The sequence below is a fragment of the Jaculus jaculus genome, chromosome 1, assembly GCF_020740685.1.
Source record: "Jaculus jaculus isolate mJacJac1 chromosome 1, mJacJac1.mat.Y.cur, whole genome shotgun sequence".
Taxonomy (NCBI): domain Eukaryota; kingdom Metazoa; phylum Chordata; class Mammalia; order Rodentia; family Dipodidae; genus Jaculus; species Jaculus jaculus.
Genome location: NC_059102.1, coordinates 40,742,051 through 40,761,598, shown reverse-complemented (window position 1 = coordinate 40,761,598; position 19,548 = coordinate 40,742,051). Strand labels below are relative to the sequence as shown.

At 45.1% G+C, this 19,548-nt stretch overlaps 1 protein-coding gene across 1 annotated transcript; it reads left to right on the top strand.

The window, feature by feature from the left end:
* Positions 1-4,464: 4,464 nt before the first annotated feature.
* LOC123460445 (lysosomal Pro-X carboxypeptidase-like) lies at positions 4,465-14,763 on the top strand (the record flags this gene model as incomplete). The annotated part of the gene is given in 2 exon segments (XM_045148584.1): positions 4,465-4,495; positions 13,328-14,763. Coding segments are annotated over 2 exon segments (1,467 nt in total), but the record flags the coding sequence as incomplete, so codon positions are not given.
* Between the last annotated feature and the right edge of the window lie 4,785 nt (positions 14,764-19,548).

Below are 19,548 nucleotides of genomic sequence, written 5' to 3'. Positions count from 1 at the left end.
TTGCAGTGGCTAGAGGCCCTGGCATGCCCATTCTCTCTTTCTCTCATAAATAAATGAAAATAAAAAGTTGTAAAGCAGAAGGACTCTAGCATATGATTAATTGAGAGGATATGCCCAGTCATCCTATGACTACGAAGAGCAGCGGGATGATGTGTACTGTTGGAAGGGTCATGACAATGCAAAGAGATATATTGACGGTGACATCATAATTGTTTAATCTTACTATATCAATATTTCAAAACCTTCTCAGTATGGATATGAAGACTTGTTGAGACTTCGTTACATAAGATTTCATATGATATTTATGGGTCTCAGAATTTTTATACCCATTATATCCCTGTAGGTTATTCTAAATTTTCTTGGCTTAAGAAAAAATTATTTCCATTCGAAAGTTCAGAAACCAGGACAAAGAGATTCAGCCGCCAAATACACAGAGGAAACAGGTGGTATGGCTGAGGCTTGAACTTGCTTACTTTATTTCCTCAGACATTCAGCTCAACAGGTGCACTAACCTTGGTGACTGTGTACTAGGGTTGAGTGCCTTCATCAATAACATCCAAATTAAACTGAAATCCAGTTAATAATTACGCCATAGTTTTTTTTAAAGGGGCTCAGGAAAGTTTGCTTTGTTATCTTTTGAACTTTAGTAATACCAACTCTTCATGAACCCTGTTATCCATTATAAACAAGCATTACTTTGCTGCCTGACTCATATAAGTTTAAAACTAGAGATTCACATTACTTTCTCTTATATAAAACAATCTCTACCAATTTGTACATGGAGAAATAATTGTCCCCGCTCAATTTCTCCTTGCTATGCTAAGTGAGGCTCTTGTATGTACTTTTTCTTTTATAGAATTCATGAATAACCTAAAGAGAGGAGTGATCTCTCATATCAACTACTCTGTACTTTGTTTTTAAGAGATGATCTATAGCCTAAGTCACAAATTGTCACCAAGAACTCCATAAATTTACCAGAGATGAGTTGACTCATGTGTAAATCTTTTCTTGGTCATTCTATATCATTTATTGACTTTTCTGCTTTTCATAAATTTCACATAGACATGATTATTCTACATTATTTGTAATTCTTTACATAATTCTCAGTAAGCATATTACTAGTCTATGCATATAGTGATGGGCTTCAGGATAGTTTCTTTCAAGGGCATCATGTACTTCGTCCATGTTCAACCCTTCCTTTGCCATGTCTGGCCCCTCGTTGTCCACACCATGATTTATTCACCTTCCTATTCCCAAATTTCACTCTCTGTCAAACACAGATATGACAACTAACTCAAATTTAGTTTTCATACAACAGAGAAAATATGACACTTGTCTTTCTAAGTCTGGCTTATTTTATCTCATATGATTATTTCCAGCCTCATTCATTGTCCTGGAAGTAACATAATTACTTTCCTTGTGGTTTAATAAAATCCCATTGTGTATAAGTAGCATAGTTCCTTTATGCATTCATCTGTTGATGGATACCTAGGCTGATTCCATAACTTGTTCTTTGTGAATTGGTTTGCTGTGCATGTTGATGAGTAGGTGTCTCTTCATATGCTCATTCAGATTCTTTGGTTTACACCCCCAGAAGTCATATCACTCTATCATATGATAGGTGGTTTTGTTTTAAGTTTTCTGAGGAGTCTTTATACTGGGTTTCCAAGGGTCTACACTGCTTTAAATTTCTACCAGCAGTGTATATGTGTTTCTTTACCCAAAAATGAAACTATCTTTTTTATTGCTTTTGGACAATGTATTTGTTGAAGTATAATAAATATATAAAAAGTACACAGATTACCATATTTTGATAAACTGCCAGAATGGGAGCAATACCCATGTAACTTCCCAGATCAATGAAAATAAATAATTAGCCTTGTTCGTGACTAAAAATGATTAATGAGGCTGAATATTTCTTATATGTAATGATATATGCATGATATTTTAGATATTGTCTCCTGTAAAGGGCATTTTTGAGTCTTTCTCTGATTTCTGTTATTGAGATATCTGTCTTTCTTATTTTTAATACAAATAACCCCACTTAGAATAACCATCAGGGAAAACAGATCCAGGGGAGAAGGAATTTAAGATTATTTTCTTTATAAAAATAAATAAATAATAAATAATTATCTTTTTAATTGACAGCCTTTCTAATTAGGTGAGATGGAGTCTCCGCATGCTTTTGACTTGCATTTCTCTTAGTTAAGGGGGTTGATTTTTTCATTGTCCAGTTAACTTCAGTATTTAGAATTTGCTGATTTAATTTGCTTAACATGGCTGGATAGATGGCTTAGTGGTTAATCTGCTTGCCTGCAGAGCCTAAGGACCCATGTTCAATTCTCTAGATCCCATGTAAGCCAGATGCATAAAGGTGAAGCAAGCACAAGGTTGCACATACCCACCTGGTGGTGCAAATGTCTGGATTTAAGTTTCAGTGGCTGAGGCCCTGATACACCAATTCTCCTTCTTTCTCTCTCTTTCTAAAATAAAAAATAAAAATACATAATTTGCTTAACATTATTAAATGATTTGTTTAGGGGTGTTTATGTTTTTGAGCAATTTATAGCTTTTAGATATTATTCTCCTGACTGATATGTATTTGTCAAATATTTCTCTTATGCTATAAGAATCTTGTCATTCTGTTGTTCCCTTTGCTGTACAGAAGATTTTTCATTTCATGCAATCCCATTTAATAACAAATTTTGTTATTTTCTCAGTTGAATCCTTTTAGAAGGTACTTTCATGTTGCAAGATTTTTTTTAGAATCAAGGAAGGCCTCCCAGGTCTATGAACCCCAATTTTTGGGTTTTTAGCAAATTTAACAGGGAGTTAATGAAATGTACTAAGAGAAGGGTTATTTATGAATTATGAGGCTTATTTTAGGGAGAATTAGTATCCATCAGAGAGGGAGAAAAGAGAGCTAGTTAAATCTCCAGGGGAGGAGACTATGGAAAGGGCACATGAAGACACACGCATGTGGGAGGAAAACAGGAGAGTCCAGGCCAAGAAGACTTAGTAAACACACACGCACATGGGAAGTAAAGAATGCAAGCACAAGCCTTTCATCTTCACTCTCATATAGAGGAAAAGTAAGAGTCTGGAAAATAAAGGACTCAGGGCTTAGACAAAACTGCATGTATTGAAGTGAGAAGGCATCTGGAAACCAAATCCGCATAGGAAGCAAGCAGGAATATATTCAGGCAAAAGGAAGCCACTCTCCCTTGCCTAATAGGATGGGAAGGAGGACAGAGGGATTGTAACATGCTGGTGTTCAGGCTAAACCACGGGATTGAGAAATCCAAGATGTCAGATATCATACATACCTGGCAGGCCCATTGATAATTAATGGTCAGAAGTCAAATTACAACAAAAACATTGTAATGTTTATTAAAACAGTAGGAAATGTTTTTGTCTTATTGGGATGAGACAGAAGTTTGGGTGGGAACCGTAGGGGGCCCCACGCTCTGCCCGGATATGGCGACACCCCAAATCACTCACGAGAAGCGGTCTTGATGCTAACTGCAAGAGGATTTTATTCCAAGAGTGCTGGGGCCCACAGTCGTACACCACACGGGGTAGAGGACTGCAGAGCCCCGAATGCAGGAACGGGACAGTTTTTATAGGGTTTCTAACAAAGCCTGTGCATTAGACCAATCATTTCTTTAACATCAGGAGCCCATGGGGGGCAAGCCATTCAGTTTGTGCCACTCCATAGTTTCTAAGGCAATTAGTTTAATTTGTTCAGGCCCCTCGTGGACAAATCAGTCTCCTATGACCTTGGTGGTCAGCATTTGTGCAGGTCCTTGGGTGGGAGTAGCAGAGTGTGGTATCAGTCTCCCATGACCTTGGTGGTCTGAGGCAGGCTGCTACGGCTTATGGTGTGGGCTATTCAGGCTTATGGTGCAGGCTATTTACAGAAACCAAATAAGTGGTTCACTTCATTACTCATTTCCCATCCTTGAGGGCTATCTTATGCCCTTTTTACCTAGTTTTATATTAGGAGTGGGCTCTGATATAATGAGAAGAGGGATTCTTTACTTGCTTCCAACAGAGAGTAAAGCCTGGAGTTTGAGGTATGCAGGGGCCCGCTTAAGCTCCCTTTGGAGCGTGATAGTATTTCTGGGCTTCTGAATTCTTGGGCCTTTCATTTCCCACTTTTTCTCTTGTTAATAGTTCTAATCCTAGAACTTGGAAGGACTAAATGTAAGCTTCCTCTTTGCCCTGAAGGCCCTTGTATTGTTGTCTAAGTACCATGATCTGTACCGCGCTCACTCGTTCTCTAACAAAAGTAAAAATCTTATTAAGTCTGTAAGGCCCAACTGAAAGCATCAGGAGCAAAACCATTAAGGGTCCCATCAGGGTGGAAAGCAGAGTAGTCATCAGGGGGACTTGTTGAACCATCCCTCAAACCATCCTTGGTCAGTTTCCTTCTCCCTTCGACGCTTTTCTAGTCTTTCCCTGAGCTTGCTCATGGAGTCTCTGATAGCTCCTTAGTGATCTACATAAAAGCAACATTCTTCCTTTAAGGCTGCACATAATCTGCCTTCTTTTAGGAACAGTAGGTCTAATCCCCTCCGGTTTTGTAGGACCACTTCGGATAAGGAGGTCAGGGACTCCTCTAGATTACTAACAGATTTATCTAAAGCTTGGAGATCCTCATTTATGACAGCATGTAGTTCAACAAGCCCTCTTTCTAATTGTTGTGGTCCCGTGACCAGGGCTGTGGTCCCCGTCCCCACACTGGTGGCTATCCCTAAGGCAAGTATGACTGTTAGGGTAAGGGTTACAGGCTCCCTTTTGGATCGGGTGGGATGATAGTCATATTTATCGATGACTACTTCCTCAGGATGGTAGTAAACCCGGGGAACAAGCTGGACCATTATACAGAAATTTTTGGATGGGTTAAAAACCGAGGTAGAAACACAGGGAGTTAGCCCAGTATCATATGCCCACCACCTGTTATACCCTGGCACTAGATATTGGTTGTCTGAGGTCTGACTATAGGTCAGAGTAACATTACAAAGATGTTGGTGGGACAGGGGGGCCTTCCCTATACATGCCCCCCTTTCTGAGACCTCCAGGAGAGTCAACTTGTTTTTGGTTCCTCATGAACACCGGCTATTATGTTTTTTAGTCATATTAAACTCTCCCATAGTTGCCATCCCCTTATACTAGGGTGGTCCTGAGGATAAACAAAGCCAGCAGGCAGAGGTAACGTTGGGGTTGGTGGCATTTATGGCAAGGAAGGCCCCTTGGATAAGGTTAAAGAGCCTCTGTCCTGTCCCGTGTGGGGCTTCCAAGCGTGGGCTAGTCAAAGGGGTTCTAGCGGTCATTATGTGACAGGTCTTGGCTGCCACTGTGGATGGGAGCTTGGGCAATGCCATTTTAGGGGGTCCCTGTTCTACTAGAACTTTATTAGGTCCTACTGGTCTTGGGGTGGGAGGCTCTATCTTAAGTCGTATAGTAAAGGTTAGGCCCTTATCCCATCCTGTCATATAAAACCTGAGTCCCCAAGTTTTTCCTTTTATCCAGTCTCAGGACTCTAGACCTTGGGGGGTGAAAGAGATGCTGAGAGGAACTGCTTTATTCCCATCTAATCCTTCCTGCACAGTAATCAGGTCCCAGGAGGAAACTGCGTGCCAGTAGGTATTGCCTATAGTCTCACAACCCCAGTATTTACAGTAGAACTGTTTTATCCCTCCACAACTTCGTTTAGAAGTTCGGGGGCAGACATAAAATGGAGGATGCTGCATCCTACGTTGGGCTGGCCCAGAGCTGCACCCCGGGTTGTCTGCCATGTATTGGCCTTGAGAGACGACCCCTTGTGTGAGTGCCCGCTTAGCCATATGAGAGTGGACTTCTCTAGGGACCTCCTCCGGGGTGAGCTCTGGGATATCCCAAAATTCTGCCCCAGCTACCAGGGCGCATACGTCTGGGGTCAGGACAGGCCACCAAGTCCAGGGGGGCGCTTCTCTAGTTTCAGTCCATATTATATCCCCCGCTTGAGAAAGCACTTGCCAAGTCAACTTTTGGGGGGCATGGGGATTGGAGGCATCACCTAGCTGGAGAAGGAGAAGCCACACGGCGAAGCCTAAGTTTAAGGGGATTGTCTGTCCTCTTGGCTTGCCATTTGGGGCCTGGCGGTGGAGCGGGCTTGACGTGAGATGCATGGATCCAGGTGGGTATTCCTTCAACTTTCACGGCCATTGGAGTGGTCAGTAGGATGAGGTAGGGGCCCTCCTACCTCAAGGTACCTCCTAGTCTCAAGGTTTCCTGCGCGGTGGCGTCTGACATAGACTGAATCTCCCACCTGGAAGCGATGTGGGACCTGTAAGTCTCCTTCTCCTGAGTAAGCCTTCCGGAGTCGCTTCCACACTCATTTTCTCACCCACTCGAGCACCTTGAGCCTAGAGAACAGAGGCCGGGAAAGCGGCACATCAGTACTATGTATAGAGGTTATTTTTACCAGTGGAGGAGGCCCCCCGTATAGCAATTCATAGAGGTCAGTCCAAATTGTCTGGGTGTGTTTCTAACCCTAAAGAGCACAAGGGGTAGGAGAGCTATCCAATCATTAGCACCAGCCTCTGTGGTCAATTTGGTGAGGGTCTGTTTAATGGTTCTATTCATCCTTTCTACCTGTCCTGAACTTTGGGGTCTGTATGCACAATGTAATTTCCAATCAATCCCCAATATTTTGGCCAGTCCTTGACTTACCTGGGCAACAAAGGCTGGACCATTGTCTGATCCTATTACCTTGGGTATCCCAAATCTTGGGAAAATTTCTTCCAGTATTTTCTTAGCCACCACGGTTGAGGTTTCTGTCTTGGTAGGATAAGCCTCTACCCATCCTGAAAAAGTATCTACAAAAACTAGTAAATACTTATTGCCATACTTAGCTGGCTTTACCTCAGTGAAGTCCACTTCCCAGTGAGCACCTGGGCTGTCTCCTCTTAGCCTCTTCCCAGGAGGCATTCTTGAGGGATTAGCATTGACCATCTGGCAAGGTACACAATGCTTGACTACTGAGCCAGCTATCTCTGGCAACCTCAGAATATGGTAAGGAGCCGTCTGCAGCAGTTTTTGTAGATGTTTGGTCCCCAGATGGGTTAGGTGGTGTATTTGTTGAACGTACTCTAGTCCCTTCGCTTGAGGTAGAATCTCTTCCCTCTGAAGTAAAACAGGCTCCCTCCGGAGTTTCGGAGAACTGGCCTAACTTTCTAACTTCTTGTCAATCACCTGGAGTATATCGTTGCTCACTTTTTTGGTTCTTTGGCTTTTCTATTATGGGCAGAAGGCTGTCCCCCTGGGCAGCCTGCTTGGCCACTTGGTCAGCCATCTGGTTCCCTTTGGAGATAAAATCTTTGACTTTTCGGTGGCCAGGGCAATGAATAATGGCCAGTCTTTTGGGTAGATGTAGAGCTTCTAGCAAACTTAGAATTTCTTCTTTGTTTTTTTGAGGTAGGGTCTCGCTCTAGCCCAGGCTGACCTGGAATTAACTCGTTAGTCTCAGGGTGGCCTCAAACTCACAGTGATGCTCCTACCTCTGCCTCCCGAGTGCTGGGATTAAAGGCGTGCGCCACCACGCCCGGCTTCTTCTTTGTTTTTAATTTCTTTCCCTGCTGAAGTAAGTAGCCCTCTCTGTTTGTAGATGACCCCGTGTACGTGTGCAGTAGCAAAAGCGTACCTGCTGTCCATGTAGATATTTGCAGACTTTCCTTCAGCTAGTCGTAAGGCCTGTGTGAGGGCCATGAGCTCAGCCTTTTGTGCTGAAGTTCCTTCTGGCAGACTGCTGGCCCAGACTGTTCACGTGCCGTCTACTATCGCCACCCCAGCCTTCCTCTTACCTTCTACAATGTAACTGCTCCCATCTGTGAACCAGGTTAATGTTCCTCCGGTCAGTGGGACATCTGTAAGATCCGTTCAGATCCCAGTTTCCTCAACCAGCAGTTGATGACAGTCATGAGTCACTGGCTCATCAGTTTCTTCAGGCAGAAGGGTAGCGGGGTTGAGGATGGCAGGTGGGGCAAATGTTATCCTGTTGGTGAGGGGTAGGCTCTGGTAGTGAGTCATATGGGCGTTAGTCATCCATCGCTCTGGGGGCTGCCGGACAATGCTTTCCAGGGCATGGGGGGCAATGACAGTTATCCTCTACCCCAGAGTTAGTTTATCAGCATCTTTGATCAATGTGGACACTGACGCTATGGCTTTTAGACATATAGACCATCCACTAGCCACAGGGTCAAGTTTCTTTGATAGGTAGGCAACGAGTCTTCTCCATGGCCCTAAGGATTGGGTTAGGACTCCCCAGGCTATCCCCTTACGTTCATCTACGTAAAGGGTGAATGGTTTAGTCACATCAGGGAGGGCTAGGGCAGGCGCACTTAATAGTGCCTTCTTGACGGCATCAAATGCCCCCTGGTGTTCACAGGTCCAAGTGAATTTTCTTTTCTCTTTAGTTAGTGGATAGAGGGGGGCTGCTAGGTTGCAAACCCTGGGATCCATAGTCTGCAGAACCCAGCTGTCCCCAGGAATTCTCTAACTTGTCTGGCCATAGTTGGAACCGGTATTTGTATTACAGTCCTCTTTCGTGCCTCTGTCAGCCATCTTTGTCCATCCCGCAAATATGTTACCTCTCTTTTGCATATTTGGGCCTTCTTAGCTGAGGCTCGGTAACCAAGGTCAGTCAGCCCCAGTAGTAACGCTTTTGTACCTTTTAGACAGTCCTGTTGGGTAGCTCCTGCCAGGAGTAAGTCATCAACATATTGAAGGAGGGTTACCTGGGGGTGTTGAACTCTAAAATTGGCTAGGTCCCTGTGTAGGGCTTCATCAAAGATGGTTGGGGAGTTCTTGAACCCTGGGGCAACCGAGTCCAGGTGAGCTTCCCAGTCCTTCCTGTGTCTGGGTCTCTCCATTTAAAGGCAAAAAGACGTTGGCTGTCCAAATGTAATCTTAGGCAGAAGAAAGCATCTTTTAGATCCAACACTGTATACCAAATCCGCTCAGGTGGTAGGGCACTAAGGAGGTTGTAAGGGTTTGGGACAGTTGGATGTATGTCCTGTACTCTTTTATTGACTTCTCTCAAGTCCTGTACTGGGCAGTAATCCTTGGTTCCGGGTTTTCTAACTGGCAGTAAGGGAGTGTTCCAGGGGGACTGAACCGGTACCAGAATACCTTGTTGAATCAGTCTTAGGATATGGGGCCGAATTCCTTCTCGGGCCTCTCGGCTCATGGGATATTGTTTGACTGATACTGATGTAGCACTGGCTTTTAGTTGAATGACCTGTGGGGGTATTTGTTTTGCCAAGCCCATGCCCGCAGTTTCTGCCCAGGCTGGGGGAAATTGTTCTAACCAGGGCTTTAGGTCTTGATTAGGCTCTACCGGGGAGAGTATAATCGATACTCATCATCTAGTTGGAGAGTCAACACGGTGATGGGTCGACCTCCAGCAGACACTTCTGGTTTTTCTGATTTGAAGGAAATTTGAACACCCATCTTGGTTAATAGGTCCCTACCAAGGAGGGGCACTGGACATTCAGGAATGACTAAGAATGAGTGGGTTACCGGTCCCACTCCCAGGTCAACGGTTCTTCGGGTAGTCCATGAATATTGCATTGTCCAGTAGCACCCAGCACCCAGGATTTTTTATCTTTTAGCCCTCCCAGTGGTTGCAAGAGTACTGAATGTTCAGCGCCAGTGTCCAAGAGGAATTTGACTGGCTTCCCCTCCACCTTCAGAGTTACCCTGGGCTCGGGGAGGGGCTCCGAGCCCCATCCTTCCTAGTCTTCATCTTCTCCAAGGGTTAGGACCCTAGGTCCTTTGCTGTTCTACTTAGGGCAGTCTCTTGCCCAGTGCCCTTTCTCCTTGCAACAGGCACATTGATCTCTATCAAGTTGGGTCCTGTTGCCCAGGTTCCCTATCTGCCTAGGGCCTGTCCTAAATTTTTGAACATTTCTCTCTCTTTTTCCTTTTTTTTCTACCGCTGTGCCCAGGATCCTGGTCAGATTTTTCTCTTGTCATCTATTGCGCCTATCCTCCCTTTCCTCTCTCTCTTTCTCATGTCTCTCCTCGCGTTCTTCTCTCTGTCTTTCCTTTGCTCCTTTTCCTCTTCTGTCTCCCTTTTGTAATATATCTTTTCTGCCTCCTTTACTAAATCATGCAGCTCAGCTTCCTGTAATCCCTCCAATCTCTGACATTTCTTTCTGATATCAGGAGCTGACTGTCCTATGAAAGCTAATGTTACTGAGCCTTTTTGAATCTAAGAGGTGGGGTCAAAGGGTGTGAACCTCCTAAATGCTTCCATGAGCCTCTCAAGAAACATTGAGGGAGACTCCGTTGGCCCCTGCATCACCTCTCTCACCTTGGCCAAATTGGTGGGCCTTCTGGAGGCACCTCAGAGACCCGCCACCAGAGCCTGGCGATAGATTTTTAAGCTCTCCCTACCTTCAGCCATATTGTGGTCCCAAACAGGGCGAGTCAGAGGGAACCCCATGTCTATCTCATGCTGCAGCTGCGTGGGCCACCCGTCAGCCCCAGGGACATTTTTCCTGGCCTCTATTAAAATTATCCTCAGTTGTGAAGAATGTCTGCAACAGCTGTTGGCAATCGTTCCAAGTAGGCTGATGAGAAAACATAAGAGACTCCATCAGCCTTGTGAGGCATTGGGGTTCCTCTGAAAAAGGGGGGTGGTTAGCTTTACAGTTAGAAAGATCTGCAGAGGAAAAAGGCCAATATTGGAGGGGTTGCAGTTGTCCCCCTGGCATGGGAGGACCTGCCTCAAATAGTGGCAGTGTTACAATTGCATTTGCTCCCTCCGGGGTAGCATCTCTCTGGCTCCGCATCCTTGCGGCTGGCCCTCCTGTTTACAGGGGCTCGGGAGGGGCGGAGAGAGAAAGCTTGGGCAAGCCAGGAGGAGGAGGCTCGGGGAAGGCTGGGGCCAGAGGCTTGGGAAGGGCGAGGGGTGGAGGTTTGGGAAGGATGGAAGGCGGAGTTTCGGGAAGGACAAGGGTTGGAGGAATGGGAAGGGCAGAGGGTGGAGTTTCGGGAAGGGCGAGGGGTCCTCTCTCGGCTCCTGGGACTAGGTAAGGGGGGGAAGGGGCAGGCTGAGTCTCCAGCCAAACCGGAGGCTCCTCAATCTCGGGATAGATGCAAAGGGGGAGGTCTAGCTCCGTCAGGAGAGGGCTTTTTTGCATTTTCGAGAGTCAGGACTCTGGAGCTTGAGTTCCCAGGTTTATTCAGCCACGGCCTGACCCACAGCGGGGGGTTGTCCACCAAATCCTTCCTTGTGAGGATATAAGCCTCCTGGTTGGGACGGGAGCCTGGTCCATTCTGAAAAATAATATCTTTAACATACAGAATAGTCTCAGAATTAAAGGTTCCTCTGATGGCCATCCGACCTCATAAGTTGGCCACTCAGAGGCACAAAACTTTTGCCAGGGTCTCCTTCTAACCTCAACTGACAAATTATGGGCCCTAGATTTAACTTCAGTCCAATGGTCAAGAGTCAAGCTAAGGGGCGTTGTCACTGTCTGTCCCATTTTAGAACTATAGACAAAGATACAAAGAACAACAACACACACAACTGAGACTAACAAATCCAGACACCAGCAACCGTCCGCGTCTTCCACAAGCAGGCAAAAGAATCTGACGGTGCGAAGGAGGAAGCTTCTGCTCTAACAACAGAATTCGGTCCTCTGACCGACAGTAGGAGACCACCAGGTGTCCCTGGCTCTCCTCACCTCCCAGGGTGTCCCCCAGGGTGGCAGCCTATGATCCTCCTAGCATGTCTGCTGATCATGGCCCTCTGGTCCTTTACGGCCCTAGAGGACGGCTGCAAATCAAACCAAGCCAAAAGCGCGTGTCCCAGAAACCAGATACTCAGAACGAAAACACCGGCCGGCACACATTCACACCAGAGGGGGCCCTCCTTACCTCCAAGTTCTCAGGTGTGTGGGGAGATCTTCAGATGCAGGACGAGCCCCCAATGTAGGAAACCCAAAGATGGGGACCCCACGCTCTGCCCGGATATGGCGACACCCCAAATCACTCACGAGAAGCGGTCTTGATGCAAACTGCAAGAGGATTTTATTCCAAGAGTGCTGAGGCCCACAGTTGTACCAGGCACAGGGGTAGAGGACTGCAGAGCCCCGAATGCAGGAACAGGACAGTTTTTATAGGCTTTCTAACAAAGTCTGTGCATTAGACCAATCATTTTTTTAACATCAGGAGCCCACGGGGTGTGAGCCAGTCAGTTTGTGCCACTCCATAGTTTCTAAGGCAATTAGTTTAATTTGTTCAGGCCCCTCGTGGACAAATCAGTCTCCTATGACCTTGGTGGTCAGCATTTGCACAGGTCCTTGGGACGTAGTAGCAGAGTGTGGTATCAGTCTCCTATGACCTTGGTGGTCTGAGGCAGGCTGCTACGGCTTATGGTGTGGGCTACTAAGGATTACAGTGTGGCCTATTAAGGCTTATGGTGCAGACTATTTACAGAAACCAAATAAGTGGTTCACTTCATTACTCATTTCCCATCCTTGAGGGCTATCTCATGCCCTTTTTACCTAGTTTTATATTAGGAGCGGGCTCTGATATAATGAGAAGAGGGATTCTTTACTTGCTTCCAAAAGAGAGTAAAGCCTGGAGTTTGAGGTATGCAGGGGCCCGCTTAAGCTCCCTTTGGAGTGTGATAATATTTCTGGGCTTCTGAATTCTTGGGCCTTTCAGAACTTAGTATGAAATGTAGAACTGGGAAAGACTAGTACAAGAGGTGGCTAAAAACATCTGGATCAATGTCATTAGGAGACTTATCTGATCATTTGGAAAGGAATTTTAAGTCTGCTATGGTTTCTGCCACATTAGAGGCCTCTTTGTGGGAGTCTAGGACTTTAAGTGAAGTATCTTCCAGATATACAGAGGATTTCTTGGAGTCCGCACTCGGGGCGGTCCACCGATGGCGAGTCAGTGAGCTGCTGTGGGCTCCGGTGGGGTTGGCGCCGGGATGAGGGGCCGGGCAGCTTGGCGGGGACCATGAGGGCAAGGATGGTTCTTGACCTTGGAGTGTCCAAGTGAGGCTTGGGTCCGGGAGGCCCCGGTGGGATAACGGAGGGTGAACATGGCTCTGGTGGCCCCCAACGCGGGCCCGGGTGAGAAGGGAGGGTTCAGTGCACTCCGGGATCTGCTGCCGGAGCCTCTTGGGGGAGGAGCCAGTCCGGGGGCTGGGTAAAGCCTGTGCTTGGCCCCGGCGCCCTCCTGCCTCTTTGTCACCGCCAGCCTGTGCCATGGGCGGTCCCGCGCTCTGGCTGTTCCTCCAGTTTCTGCTGATACCCGGGGGCCACCGCTGGCATCAGGTCCGCGCCAAGGGCCCTCAGCAACTTGCACTTGTCAACCAGCTCCACAGCCCGCCCTGCTGTAGCCAATAACTACTTAGTGTATTACTTACAACAGAAGGTTGATCATATTGGATTTCATAATGTGAAAACTTTCAAACAGCGGTACCTGATAGCTAATAAACACTGGAAGAAAGATGGCGGCTCAATACTTTTCTACTCTGATAGTGAAGGGGACAGTACCTGGATTTGCAATAATACGGGATTCATGTGGGATGTGGCTGAGGAGATGAAAGCTATGCTGGTGTTTGCTGAGCATCGATACTATGGAGAGTCTCTACCCTTTGGTGAGGACTCACTCAAGGAGTCCAAACACTTGAATTATCTGACATCAGATCAAGCGCTGGCTGATTATGCAGCATTAATCAGACACTTGAAAAGAACAATTCCAGGAGTTGAAAATCAACCTGTCATTGCCATCGGGGGCTCTTATGGTGGCATGCTTGCATCCTGGTTCAGGATGAAATACCCTCATATAGTAGTTGGAGCTCTTGCATCTTTTGCTCCTATCTGGCACTTTAAGGATTTGGTCCCCTGTGGTGAGTTTATGAAGATTGTAACAAGAGATTTTACCAAAAATGGTCCAAATTGTTCAGAGAGCATCCACATGTCCTGAGGTGCCATTAACCAACTGTCAAAAACAAGCAATGGTCTACAATGGCTTACTAAAGCCTTTCACCTGTGCAGCCCCTTAACTTCTGAAGACATCCCATATCTAAAAGACTGGCTCTCTGAAACCTGGGTGAATCTGGCTATGATGGACTACCCCTATGCATCTGACTTTTTACAACCTTTGCCTGCTTGGCCTATCAAGGTAGTATGCCAGTATCTGAAACATCCTCATGTATCTGACTCACTGCTACTGCAGAACATTTTTCAAGCTCTGAATGTATATTATAATTATTCAGGCCAAGCAAAATGCCTGAACTTTTCACAAGCAGCAACTAGCAGTCTAGGCTCCCTGGGCTGGAGCTATCAGGTCTGCACAGAAATGGTCATGCCCTTCTGTACTAATGGAATTGATGACATGTTTGAACCGTACTTGTGGAACTTGAAGAAATTTTCTGATGACTGCTATAGCCAGTGGGGAGTGAGACCAAGGCCCTTATGGATTACTACCATGTATGTTGGCAAAAACATCAGTTCACACACAAACATTGTTTTCAGCAATGGCGATCTAGATCTCTGGTCAGGAGGTGGAGTAACCAAAGACATCACAGATACCCTGGTGGCAACCACCATCCCACAGGGTGCCCATCATTTAGATCTCAGAGCCTACACAATCTTTGACCCTGTAACCCTGCTGTTAACCCCCACAATGGAAATTAGACACATGAAGCGATGGATCGCAGGTTTCTACTCTGGAAGACAGCTCTGAACAAATTTAAAAATTTTTTTTCCTTTCTTTTATATTCATTCCATCCACATGGGAACCTCAGTTTGATTTTCCACATGTGTCTGTGGCCACACCATCCTGAACTTGCCTGAGCTTGTCTGATTTTCTACATGCTTCTACTTTCCCTGTTTGTTACTAGACTTGTTGGGGTCAAGGTTGGTACAGAAGAGGGTGATGGGGTAAACAGCCATCCCACCAAGGTGACTGCTCTGTTGTCACTGTCTGTGCCACTTCCAGGAAGAGTGTCACCATGACAGGTCCTACACTGTCAGGACTGGTGCCATTCCTGCCGCCTTCCATTCGAGGGAGAGCAACTGCCATTGTCTCTATAAGAAAGGTCTCTCCTTGTCTTTGAGGCTGGAATCTGTTTGGCCATTTGTAAGTCAACATACCTACCTCGAAAAAGGAAAGCCAAAGCTGGGATAAAGGATGTCATCACAGTTGACAGGAAGGATGTGTGATGGCAATCCAGGCAATGGGGCCATTTCTTCTGTCCTCGGTCATCGATTGTCACATGTGCTGTAATAAAGAAGAAAGCTGGACCTCTACCTGCATGTTGCACATTAAGCTCCCTCCAGCCGTTGGGACTGCTGTGTGCCCAGGCTTGGCTGCTTTTTCAAAGTCCTTTAATTTCTCTCTTCCCCTGCAGCCTTTCTTAGTTCTGGGACATTTGCTACTGTGATGCTACCAGGAAGAAAGTGGTCTTCTGCTCTGCTTCCTTTGTTCTAAGTTCAGTTTTATAATTTAGTTTTAAATCCTACCAAATAATGAAAAGAACTGTTTTCTCTTTCACTATAAATCTGAAAAAGCTGTATGAGTAAAAATCCTTTAAAAATTTGTACATCAGAGGTTGTGGAGATAGCTCAGTGATTAAAGAAAGATGCTTGTTTGAAAAAAAAAAAAAAAGAGTATTTCTTGACTCTGGAATGATGAACCCATGAATCAAGTCCAGAGCCCTTAAGAACAGTCTGAGTAGAGAGAATAACAGTGCCTAGCACTTCCCCAGGGCACCTTTAGGGAAGGAGTGAGAGAAAGAGATTGGGCGGGGTGGGGTGGGGGGGGAAATGCAGTGATTTGAAAAGTACTAATTCTCCTGGCTTAAATAGAGCACTTCCCAGTTCCTGACTTTGTGACTCAGAAAGAGACTTTACAGGATTCTGAAACAACCAATGAAATTATATGCTTTGAAAGGGCTTTGGTTTCTGAGCCTAATAAAAATCATTGATAAGAAAAAATATTATAATATCCAATATTATTTCAAAAGAACTTACATTTGTCTGATGAGGAATGTTTCCCATTCTGATTTGTGCAATAGAGAGCAGGATCACCCATAGGAGATGGGTCTCTTGTGAGAGTTTATTAAGGTTTTTCTTTAGAATGTCATTGGCCTTTTCTTCCTTTTTTGAGTATTGTGGCTGCTAAATACAATGGTGATCCTGTATTTCTAATGATTTTAATACTCCATGAGTAACAGCCTATTATTATCCTGTAAACTCTTGGGAAGTCTAGGGGTGATCTCTGTCAGTAATGTTTTGATTACTTCAGATGCCTTTTCAGTCCTAAAGGGAAAGCATCTACCCAACTGGTGAAGGTGGTTCTCCACACCAGGAAGAATGTTTTTGTGGTTGTTGTTTATTTCTTTGTGTTTAAAAATGAGGCATGTGGGGCTGAAGGAATGACTTAGTGATTAAGGCATTTGCCTGCAAAGCCAAAGGGCCCAGGTTTGATTCTCCAGGACACAAGTTAGCCAGATGCACAAGGGGGTGCACATGTCTGGAGTTCGTTTACAGTGGCTGGAGGTCCTGGCACACCCATTCTCTCTCTTTCTCTCTCTCTCCCTCTTTTTCTGTTAAATAAATAAATGAGGGGTGTGTGTTTGAAATCTATTTGCCAGTCTTCTGGATAATGCCCCCATCTCTGTATTCATGGTGGGGAAATCAGAATTTAAGGGATCTTTTTGAGACTATATGTCATATGAACCTACTATGTGTTTAATAGTGTTTGAGAGGTTTTTTTTTCTGTTTGTTCTCTTTTCTTTTCCTGGTTAAAAGCCTAGGAGCCAATATAAATATATTGGTAAATATATTTTGGGTCTTAAATTAAGAGTTTGATGAAGGGATTTAAGAACTTTCCATTGCTTTGAAGAGGACAGATGTAATTTTCCTTCTTCAGATTATAGCCATCCTGAGGGGAGTAGTTACTATCCCCTCTAGAGAACCCATTCTGTTTCTCTTGGAGAGCATTGAGGTGGTTTCTTTTAGAGAATTTTTCCATGTCAGGGACACTTATTAGCCTTAGTTATTAATCCTCAAGGAGCTACCTTTGCTGCTATAGTTGCTATCCTTTTGCCTTCTGCAGTGTCATGGTCTGCCTTTTGGTGGCCTTTGATATGCATGACTGCTACTTCCTGGGGTAAGAAAACTGCTGGATGTGGTGGCGCATGCCTTTAATCCCAGTACTACACAGTTAATTCCAGGTCAGCCTGGACCAAAGTGAGACCCTACCTCAAAAAACCAAAAAAAGAAAAAGAAAACTGAGGACAGAAGTCTCTTCATTTCTTGATGATATATCTAATGGGAGCCCATTTACAGTGAGGAATTGTCTCTATTTCCAAATAGCAGCATGTACATGTGAAACCAGGAAGGAGTATATAGAGTCTGTGTAAATATTGACTTTTTTCCTTTGCTTAATTTGAGTGCTTTCATTAGGAAAAATAGTTCAGCTAGCTAAGCACTCACGCCAGTGGGAGAGACATATTCTTGACAGTTTCACATAACATAACTATTTCATAGCCTGCCCTTCAAATTCCACATTTGAGGAAGGAACTGACATCAGTAAAGAGAGCCCAGGATGTTCTAGAGGAGTTTCTTCTCTAGTTACTTAAGTCTGAGGTGCTATAGGTTTACACGGATGATTGATGTGGTGATTCTCTTCAAGTAAAAAGGTAAGAATTCTACTATTGAACCACCAATGCAATGAAATTTGAAGAAAAATGGTCAAACTTGGAATAGATCATTCTCAATGAACTCACCCCAACACAGAAAGACAATCATCGCATGGTCTCACTCATCTGTGGCTCCTAACCTGGCTCTGCCCAAGATGCTGACATACCTGATAGGCATGTCCGAGGACTGGAAAATAAGGAAGGTGGGGTGGCAGGAAAGTAAAGGTGGGGGACGGGGATACAAAACTGGACCCAAATGGAACTGGTACCATAAAATCATATATCCTGAAAGACAGACTAAAAGGTTAAACCTTCATCAGGTCCTTAGAGGGAACACCTGAATCAAAGCACCCTCAGGAGAGGGAATGATGAAGACTAACCTTAATCTTCTCCTGTTTCTCTCTCTTTCTTTTCTCTCTTTCTCTTATATTACCTATCTTTCTCTTCCATCTTTTCCCTTGGCGCTGTCCTGTAACTCCCAGTACCAGGATGAGGTTAACATCCACAATGAGCTGTTGATCAGAGAGACCTAAAAGGCTTCCCATAAGAAGACAGAGTTCTGTCAGAGCACTTGATTACCCACCAAAGGTTAATGGTAAGACCCTACTGCCAAAGACACTATATGATGTTGGTGTGGAACCTGGCGAGACCTGGCTGGAGTTTGGAAAAGACTTAGTCCCCAGACAGTTAGCTTGTCTAGTATCAGAAGGCACTACTTGAGCTACTGGGGAAAATGGCCAACACCTGTCCAAACAACTTGTAGACTAAGCTACTCAGCAGCAAACAACCTGATGCAATGCTCACCCACATGCAATAGTGGCACACAGCCATGGGGGGCAACCAACTGCTCTTGGAGTGGCTAACAGATCTTCTCAGTGGAACAGAACCCATATCTAGAACAGAGAAACAAGTCAGAATCATATCCAAATAATGAGTTTGCTCTCGAATATCAAGCTCCCACCAACACCTACCCCTATTAAATTCTCTCTAAATTAATAATGTTATCCCATTTATCCAGTGCTGACTTCACTCTCCATTGGAGAATCTGTTTCTCTTTTTCAGATGACCACAGAACCTGAGGAGAGAATCAGCCCATTGCACTTCACCAGGGCCCCAGTTGAAACCATAGAGTAACTAGGGAAATGAGTAAGAGTGCTGCTTTCTTGATGAACCTGGTATCAGCACAAGGGTGAAGGAGACAGACACAGAGAACGCTCAACTCCTACCAAACCAGATATCCAGAGACACAGAAGCTCCCAAGACTTCATCACTGAAGTAGACCTAAAATGAACCCAACATGGCTCAGGGAAATTCATGGAAGAGGAGGCAGAAAGATTGTAGAGCCACAAACTGGGACATTACACACAGAGACAATGCCTCTTCCCCAGAACTGATGGCTACCCCCATAATGCATGACCCACAATCCCCATGGGAACAACTGGCATACCCAATGAGGAGGGTCCCTTCATGGGGGGGGCGGGGAGGAGGGTAAGGATGGTACCAACATGTGCTGTTTACACACTGAATATGCACATAATAAAGAAAAAAATGGGTTAAAAAGAAGGTAGCAGGGTTTAGCATGGAACAAGTCTTAAGTTGTATAACTGATCCCTCTAGTAACACTGCCTGGTTCCCTTTCAAAGCAGCTGTCAGTAAGCCAAAAACTCCCCTTAGAAGATAACAGTCTAGTCACATTATGAGTCATATGAGCAATCAGGACCCACAATAAATTTTAATGCTTCAGGAAGTAAGGAGGATGCCCAGCAATAGTTCTAAGGCATGCTGGCCATCCCTTGGCAACTGTATTAGTCAGGATTCTCTAG